The 9,956-nt window shown below is 42.4% G+C and overlaps 1 protein-coding gene across 1 annotated transcript in view; it reads left to right on the top strand.

Moving 5' to 3' along the window:
- ENOX1 (ecto-NOX disulfide-thiol exchanger 1) overlaps positions 1 to 9,956 on the top strand; it is a 271,625-nt gene that overhangs the window by 102,772 nt on the left and 158,897 nt on the right. Inside the window, exons 4-5 of the mRNA XM_006752974.2 lie at positions 6,390 to 6,563; positions 7,786 to 7,992. Of these exons, the coding sequence (XP_006753037.1) occupies positions 6,390 to 6,563; positions 7,786 to 7,992 (381 nt within the window). The remainder of the gene's footprint in view (positions 1 to 6,389; positions 6,564 to 7,785; positions 7,993 to 9,956) is intronic.

Below are 9,956 nucleotides of genomic sequence, written 5' to 3'. Positions count from 1 at the left end.
TTTCTGTTTGTTGTTGTTTTTGTTGTCTTTGGTGTTCCTTTGCTTGTAGCTGCTTATCTCCAATCACTGTCCCATTGTCACATGGCAGTCTTTCTGTCTGTCTGTCAATGTCTCTTCTCTCTCTCTCTTTTTTTGTTTTGTTTTGTTAATCCTCACCTGAGAATATTTTTTCCATTGTTTTTCAGAGAGAGTGGAAGAGGGGAAGGGAGCAAGGGGGAGAGAGAGAGAAAAACATCCATGTAAGAGAGACGCATGGATTGGTTGCCTACTGCACAGAGGGAGTGAACCTACAACCCGGTACGTGCCCTTGACCTGGAATTGAACCTGTGACCCTTCTGTGCAAGTCTGGAGCTTTAACCACTGAACGCACCAACCAGGGCTCTTCTCCTCTTTTTATAAGAACACCAGTCATATTACATAGGGACATCCTAATTGAGTATGACCTTATCTTAACTTGATTCCATCTGTTAAGACCCTATTTCCAAATAAAGTAACATTCACAGGTACCAGAGGGATTAGCTCTTCAAAATATATTTTCAGGAGGACAAAATGCAACCATAACAGCCCGCAACCCAGACTGGTTTTCATGGCCCCTTCTCTGTGTTTCCATGGCACCTCTTATTCAAATGTCTCACAAAAGTTGTCATACTGTATTGTCATTTTCTGGTTAGTTGTTTCTGCCACTGGACTCTCACTTCCATAAAGGAAGGACTCATACTGTATAATGCCTTTTCAGGCAAAGTACCTAGCAAAACATAGAGCACCTAGCAGGCACTCACATATTTGTCAAACAAAACACTTTGCCGTCATCATCATGATCCTCTATGTGTAGACCATGTTATATTATTTTCCATAACATATACATGTATTAATGTTGTAAGTAATTGCTACCATTTACTGAGTATTTACCATGTGCTGGACATTTAGGCTAAACATTTTGGTTTTTTAATCCCTTTTTATCCTCACAAGAATATTAACATTTATATATGCTTATCCCCATTTTACAGATATTATAAATCAAACTTAGAAAGATTACTTTTCACAAAGCCAGGGCGTGGCCGACCCAGGACCTCATCACAGGGGCACTGGACTTCAGACTCAGCCCCTTAGCACTTTGATAATTGCTTTTGCACAGACTGGCTTCTCTGATGCCTCCATTTTGCGGAGCAAGTTTGTCTGGTGTTTATGTTCGTATTCACCTGATGAAGACCCGAGCCCAGAGAGGTCAAGGAACCAGCTGTGACTGGAGCCTTTTACTTCAAGGTCACCTTTATAAAAATGGCTTTCCTTTGTTGATCATGAAATAATTTTAAGAATATTTGAGAAAAGGAGGACATGGAACTGAAAAAAACCATTACTGTAATAGTTCATGATCTTAACTGACACAGTCAAACAGGGCTTTGAAATTGCAATGGGACACTGTTGTGAGAAATGGTTTCTCCATCCTGTTCCAGTAAACAGAATGTGTATCTTATAGTTTCATGTTGAGTGAAGATAGATCGTTTTGGGTCCATAATTCTTCTGGAGAAGGGAGAGGAGCCACTGCAGGCGCGTCAGAGCCCCTCCGTCTATCCCTCTGCCTGGCACAAGTCCTGGGCGCTGCTCCCACGTGCTCAGCCTCTCCATGCACTTGATGTCTCATCTGGGTCTCATGGAGGAGGAAGTGGGCCCTGGAGCCCTGCATTTTGGGACCCAGCATCTAACTGGGTTTGACACTGGTCAGGCTCTGCCCTGTGTCCCAGGACTGATAACTGGAACTGCCTCCATCCCAAACCCCAGGCCTCGGTTCTGGTGTCACGACCCTGTCTTGCTTCCGCAGACTGAGTCAAAACTCAGTTAACCTGCATGATTACCTGGTATTTCTTGACCTGTGACACTGTAATGTTATTGCCAAACCTCAGTTCCCCCTGACCTGAGTCAGAACCCTAGACCTGGGGGATTCAGGCCCAGTGACATGTGCCCAGTGACCCCCTGGCACACTGGCCTGCCTAGACTGGTCTTGCTGCTAACAATCCCTACACAGGACTAGACATGCAGTGCTACCATTTGGCTTGATTGCTGCCTCTCTTGTATTTTTCTCTTAGAGCACTGTGTCCTACTTTCTGGGCCAGACTTGATCCTGGCGCTGACAACTTGCCTGTGTCCCCTCAGCTGCAGCCCAGCCTAGCGCAGGATCCACGCTTACACCTAACCTAGTTATTCCCAGCCCTAACTGGAGACTCACTTCTATTACCTTTCTTCCAATCAGGTCTAGTTCTCACCTCAAATGAGACTTTTTGCTAAGGCAGAAAAGGGGCAAGCCTTTTAGGGTCAGCAGACACAGAGAGAAGCGGGGAGGGAGGGGAACCCAGTCAGTATGGGCCTCTGGCCAGGCCAAGTGCACATCTGACTGACATTTAGCTGCTGCCACCCCAGAAAGAATAAGGCTCGATCTACTAGCTTGAATGACAGGGTGGCTTCTGATCTGAGCTTCTGATCTGATCTGACTCCCATGGCTCCTCAGAACATTGTAGCCACTCTACTGAGTGCTCACTTAGAAACTACTTGGAATTCCCAGACAGCTCAGGCTCTCCTGGGCAGGTCCCTTCCTGGATGGCTCTTTTAATCCTCTGAGCCTCAGATCATATTTTAGCTCTTCTCTTGAGTTTGGTGCCCATCCTTTTTGCTCTACTCAAACCCAGTTATTTCCTCCAGATCCTGGCAATAGTATGTGCCCAGTAAACACTGAATGAATGAGCGAGTGAGTGAGTGAATGAATGAATGAATGAAACCACCACGCCTCCAAAGTCCTGAATACAAAACCCCAACGGCCCTCTGAAAAATGTCCATCTAATTGTTAAACACTGAACTACATATGAACCAGTGAATGAGATATTTGTTTCTGTTTTTGTCTGTTCAGTTGGGAAAAGACAACTAAAAAGAAACATTGCTGAGCTCTGGCCTTGCTGCCTCTGTGCCTATAGTCAGCAATACAGAGAGGAGCTGACAGGGCCGCAGTCCTGGAAATAAATAACCCTCCCTCTTGTTCAAGTGCAGTTTCTAAAAGAAAGTTCTACCATATACTTAATTGGATTCTTTCTTGCTGCAATTTAAGCCTTCTTCCTCTTTTCCCCGAGTGGGATTATAGCTCATTATCTCTGAAGTTCACAGGGACGCCTTTTCTTAGCAAGGAACTGACGCTCAGAGCGAACATTCTCTCCTCACCTGTGTCGTCCTGTGTATGTGCGTCTTTCTCAGACTTTCAGAAATAGTGCATTGGCTTTAACGAGTTAGTACATAGTAGGTCCCTGTGCTGTTCGAGAAAGCGATTTTCATATGTTCATATATTGTTAAAAAGTAGCGGTACTTAAAAAAAAAAGTTTAATCCTTCCCTACTTCCTCAAATACTGAATTTCAGATCCTTTGGGGTCCAACATAATTTAGGTGTTAATTCCTTTCTAAGCTCTTTTCAAGTTAGCACACTCACCATGTAGATTCCATTAAACCCCAGAGTTTCTTCTCTGGGTGTCTCGGAAAAAGCCAAGTAATGCATGCTCAGGAATAGTGTCTTTCATTCCCCTTTCTGACTATTTATTTATGTGGCCTTCATAAAGAGAACAGAAGTCTGCTACAACCAAAAAAGCCTGCAGGCACTGGGCTTCTCATCTCATTTGTGGGAAACATCTGGTTAATATCATTCACGGGCTCTCATTCCAGGGTTTGCAGCCCTGAGCGGTTTCAGCCTTAAATCACCCTGGATTGGCAAACAATAGTGAGGGACAGGCCAGGAAAGAGACGGGCAAAGCTTATGTTTGGAATGAGCTTAAGTAAAGGCATAAACACGCTGATATTCCCATTTTTATTTCTAATATATTCACTGTGAAAGCCAGTATGTTATTTCAGTGATGATGACATTGAGAACCATTGTGTTCTGGAACTTTCCCTTTAGAATTGGCCTGGGGATCAGAAGGCTACGTCTTGATTTTTTTAAAGAGTAAATTTCTAGTAGTGGCATGTATTAGGTGAATGGTCAAGCTGGGTCATTCTTGGTGGAAACTTTGAAGTAGTTAAAAAGAGACCTGTTTAAACACGGAGCAGAGACCCAGGCTCTAGTTCCTACTCTGCCGTGTTTGCTTTGTGATGCTGGAAAGTCACTGAATGCTTTAAGCCTCAATTGCTTTACTGGTAAAGTGGGAATAAGATCTATGAAACTATGAGGATTTCAAATGAATAACCCAAGTGTGAGTCTTGTCTCTGTTACTTCCAAATGTTTATAGTATGTCTTTGGTAAAATCGTGGTTTTGAGCAACATCAGCACAGAGCCCTAGAGTCTGGAATGCTAGTGCTCCAGAAAATTCTCCAGTCAACAATCCCATTACAGATGAAGAAAATGAGAATCATAATTATAGAGGAAGTGACTAGAATGCCAAGGTGGCTACTTTCAAAAACAATGCTTATTTTGCATTTATATTTAGGGTTAAAAAAACACAAAAATAAATATTTAAAATAAAATAACAACCTCACCCTAGCTGGTTTGGCTCAGTGGTCTGCGGACCTAAGGGTCCTGGGTTCAATTCCAGTCGAGGGCATGCACCTTGGTTGCAGGCTCCTTCCCGGCCCTGGTCGGGATTTGTGCAGGAGGCAACCAATGGATGGGTTTCTCTAACATCGATATCTCTCTCTGTCTTTCCCTCTTTCTTCCACTCTCTAAAAATCTATGGAAAAATATCCTCAGGTGAGAATTTAAAAATAAATAAATAAAAACACAACAACAACAACCTCATTTTGCTGAAGCCCTGGTGATACACTATCATCAAGTTAAATGGATTTAATAAGTGGGACAGCAGTCCTCCTGGGATTGCAGATCAGCATCACCCTACTTATTCTGTGCGGCCCAGAGGAGGAGTGGAAATATCCAGGGTGGCTGGAGAAAAGCTATCATAAACCTTTTCCCAGAAAGGAAGAGCATATGTGGGTCCTTCTACACGCTCTGGGATGGCTCAGTAAACCCAGGTGCAGTTGTCATACCATCTGCCTCTGGGCTTATGTGACCTTTCAGCACAGGTGAGGAAAGAGCAAGGCTGTGCAAGGCCCAGGCCCAGGCGGTACCTGAGAGCCACAGAGGAGGCAGGAAGGGAGAATGATGTAGAAAAAGGAGGGAGAACAAGTAGGAAAAGTAAGAGAAGGGAATGTCCTCCCTGAGGATTGTGGTGGAGGGTCACCATGACTACTACGCCTGGTGGCATCTGTGCTACTATTTGTCTTTCTGGGAACATTATCACACCACCAGTGGGAGTGTCTGTTTCCTGCAAACAGATCTCCCAGGAGAGGGATCCCCTCGCAGCTACTCTAGAAACTCAATACATTTGAACAGCCCCTGCTCTTAGAAAAGTCTTACTTATTTAACAAAGAAAACAACAAAGTCCCTTTATATCACCTTTGAAATTACTTGCTTCTTTATCACACTAAAAGAACAATTCAGTGCTTATATTGGAAAACTCTTTTTTTTTTTTTGCTGCCTCCTTCAAATTTTTATAAGGGCATAAATTTTGTTTTTTATGCAGGGAATAAAGATTTCAGAAGGATGGTCAGTTATTTGCTGATTGAATTACCGGGAGAAAGTATGGTTTAAAAATGTATATAGTTGGAAGGTCTGCTCAAGGCGGGGAGGGGAGAGGGTTAGAGATCAACCAAAGGACTTGTATGCATGCATATTAGCATGACCAATGGACACAGACACTGGTGCGGTGGGGTTTGACCTTGGGGGTGGGAGTGGCAGGGGGGTTAATTGGGGAGAAAAGGAGACATGTAATACTATAACAATAAAAAAATGTATATAGTTAATTTTATGCCTGCATGTATTTAACCCATCTGTAGTAATTATAATATCTCTTTGTGTGTGTTTTTTATTTCTTGGGGGAAATGGGTTAGGTTGGACCTGGATGCATCATTATAAAATGTGCACATATAAATTGAACTTTTCTAAATCTAGGTCAATTGGGTAAGAAGTCTCTTCTGATAAAAGTAGGTTGACAATTAGATTCACAGGCCACTTCAACATTAAATGATATTTCTTCCTACATCCTGGGTCATAAAGCAGTGTAAATAATACATCAGTGTTAAGAAACGGAAAATGCAATCACAATATTAGCAAAGCTTCATAGTACATGGTTTTACACTTTAATATGCTGTGTCCCATTCTGCCATGTTAGTGTTTTAAATAGTATAATTTCTTTTTCATGTAGTTTTAAGTTCATCTTTTATTTTCTCCTCACCCATTCTGGAATAGCTTTCTACAGTGCTAGGAGAAATTCCTAAAAAATAAAAACCATAAAGTCAAATGATATTTTTAGAAAAATGTAAAAGATTTCAGATCCTCCAGCCAAAATGTTATCTTGTGTTTTTTCCAGACTCCATCTGTGTACCAGGCTTTGATCCAGGCCTCAACATGATGACTGGGATCACCCCCATTAACCCAATGATCCCAGGCCTGGGACTGGTACCACCCCCGCCGCCAACAGAAGTGACTGTCATCAAAGAAATAATCCACTGCAAGAGTTGCACTCTTTTCCCTCAAAATCCAAGTAAGTGATGTCTGTGAGAAATGTTTGCTTATCAATTTAAATTACTTTCTTTCGTTTTTATCATAGCATTGCATTCATTTTCAGATGTGACTCAGAATTCTTCCACATAGATACTAGAGTGGGGGGATCCATTCCACAGACGTTCCTTATCTCTAGATTAGAATGCATGTGGAGGAGATATGTCCATATGTCTGTCCATGAGCTGACTCAACACCGTAAAGGCAGTACCTGTGATTTGGAACTATATATCCAACATTAAGAATCTTTTTGCATGCAATGAGGTCTGACTTTTGCTGCAGAACATAGTGTGAAATATGTGAGCACTTCCATCCATCTTCACAGTTGCGGGGGAAAAACTCTGAAATGTTTTTTTGCTAGATGGAAAATTGAATTAATTTGGCGGTTAGCAATTTTGGGGGGAGCCTGCATCTCAGACTCCCTGGGCCAAATTGCATTTGCTTGAAGGAAGCATACATTTGATGAAATAAATGGGTCAGAATTTTTTTTTTAATTTAGCCTCAGATTCTAAGTTTGTGGGCTTAAATAGCTAGGATTTTTTTTTTATTCATATTAATCAGTGTTGCCTTTTTTAAGTGGACTTTTCAGGAGATTGCTTTAGTAATCTACATATAAACTAGGTAAAATGTTGTGACAGTGTACATTTTATCTTTTTATACAGCCTTCCCCAAATTTAATAGTTTGCTCATTTCAATGTGAATAATACTAAAAAAAAAGTTTTTTTCAGGCTCAGGGTTTCCCAGCCAAGTAAGTACTGCGCGAGCTTTCAGGTTCGGCTCTCTGCGTTCTGCCTTGCTGCTTCCTTACCCCGAAACAAGACAAAGCAGATAACGAACCGAGGCTTTTCATCATGTTGTCATTTCATCATGCTTTGTACCTTGCAAAGGATTTTTCTTCGTTTTCTGGGTTTCCATATTATGAAGGAGAAATGAAATTATGCTAACATTTACTTTATCTTTGTTCACGGACAAGCCTAGCTACTCTGTGTAGAAATGAACAAAAAGAGAAAAGAAAGTTGGGAGGAGGAGGGGAGAGGAACTGAAAAACAAGACAGCCCATGATCAATGTAAGTCGGTGTAGAAATTTATCATTATCCAGAGAGGAGACAGTTACTCTGCGAGTTTTACTTTTGCCAGGTGAACCGGAAAAAAGAGCGCAAAGAAATCAAAGGCAAAACCCTCTATTTCTTGTGCTTAATTATTAGATCTTCCACCTCCTTCCACAAGAGAACGACCTCCTGGCTGTAAGACTGTGTTTGTCGGAGGATTGCCAGAAAATGCCACTGAGGAAATTATTCAAGAAGTCTTTGAGCAGTGTGGTGATATCACAGCGATTCGGAAAAGCAAGAAGAATTTTTGCCACATTCGCTTTGCAGAGGAATTCATGGTTGATAAAGCCATTTACCTTTCTGGTACTTTGCATTCCATAAGGGCTTTTCTGGGCATTTTGTTATGTTTTATGATGGTAATGTGAGTTTATTCCCTCTTGCCTTAATGCACAGTAAAAATCCTTACAGTTGGGGGCTGGAAAAGGAGGGATTCTGCCTTTTCCCTAGGCTGCCAGAAGCTCCACCTTAAGTCTGTGAATGTACCTCGCTGCAGGAATGGTTTCCCACATCCAGTCTTTAGGAATTCCATCAAGCTTCTAATTAATGATCTCAAGTGCTTATTAGATGAAAAGCAATATTATGAATACTGAGGACCATTATGATTATTGGATGTAATTCTCTGGGAGATTAAAGTACTCTCTTAGCATAATTTCCGTTTTTCAGAAGTGATTCACTTTCTAGACACCAGGGGACTAAATCAAGATCAGTTCTTTGCAGAAAGCAGTCTGTGGGAGCCAGGGAAAGACCCAGTATCATTGCCCAATCGTTTGTACATTTATCTTGGTTAAACCCACCCCATGATCCCTGCTTCTTCAGTACCAGTTTACATGGGAGAATTTTTACAGGTGTTGTAATTAGATCTAATACTGCCTTTGGCTCTGTGGGTGTCAGAGCAAGTGTATGGAGTCTCTCTGCAAGGCCTTTGCCCAGTCTAAGAATTGCAGGCTGGTATTGATATGTGGCTTTAGAAGGATGTATTTTAGATTCAACTCATTGCAATTTCCTCACACTCTCAATCTGCATATTTTAGCAAGTCACTCTGGGTACTACTCCCTGTTCCTGAGGCAAAACCAATGGGGCAAGGTGAGAGAAAGGATAGGAAAAAAACAAAACAAAGCACATCTGAACATTACTGCAGATTGATTTCTGCAATCGGCCATGAAATTCTCTTACAAACCCCAGAAGCTTTGGGGTTAATCCAATAAGGCAGAAACTTTCCTCAGCAAGATAGTGATATGGAGAACTTTAAACCCCTTGTTCCCATAAAACCTTACAAAGAGGGGGGGAAAAAATCTGACAGCTTTCCAAAATGGAGATGGAAGGTGAAACAAAAGATAAAGATATTTTACAACACGGAGACAGCTATGTTTTACTTTTCACGTATTCCTGAGCTGTAGCCTCAGAGCGATCCATTAGACAATTGGGGACTCGGTTGAGTGCCCGGCACTGGGCTTCGCATGCCTTGGGCAAGATAACCTCCCTCTGAGACTCCTTTCCCTCATCTGCAAAATTGAGATAGTGACAATACTACCTCATAGGGTTGTTATGGGGAATAAATCAAGATAATGGATTTTAAGAGCTTAGCAAGGCATCTGCAACATAGGAACCATTCAGTATGTAAATGGTTATTTTATTAATGTTTTAACACAAACGTTCTGATGATGATAAAGACAAACTGATTTGTTTCTAATCCCAGCACTACCAATAAAGCTATTACTTTATCCCACCTGATTAGATGAGAGGGTCAGAGTAGATGAAAAGTGCTTTAACACCAACAGAGCACAATGTTTAGACCCAATCAGAAACCCCATAATACATTGCCAAAGATGAACACGCCCAATGTAGGCACATGAAGGTACTTCTTTATATATGCCTTGATGTTATGATTTTGCCAGCTTGGACCCTGGTCCTGCTTCTCAGCAGGGCACTGCCTTGCTCCTTGGTCTGCCCTTTTGAGACAGGAGGAACGCCCAGCAAAGGCCTTACCTCCAGCCCCCTGCCCGGGTGCGTGGGCATCTCCCAGCTATGCCTCTGCTGCCCTGTGGAGGCTGCAGCATCAGTCACAGGAAGATCTGAAAGGCTGATTAATGTGAGGAACAGGAAGGGGGGAGGGCTGCTCCTCCTGCGTGTGAGCTTCTGCAAGCCTGAGCCCAGATGGAAGGCTTGTCTAATTTTAGGACCGGGTTCACATCTGAAGGCCCAACCAAGGTACAATGCCCCTGACCGGAATTGAACCTGGGACCTTTCAGTCCGCAGGCTGACGCTCT

This window comes from Myotis davidii, unplaced genomic scaffold, assembly GCF_000327345.1.
Source record: "Myotis davidii unplaced genomic scaffold, ASM32734v1 scaffold70, whole genome shotgun sequence".
NCBI lineage: Eukaryota > Metazoa > Chordata > Mammalia > Chiroptera > Vespertilionidae > Myotis > Myotis davidii.
This window is presented reverse-complemented; position numbering and strand designations above follow the sequence as displayed.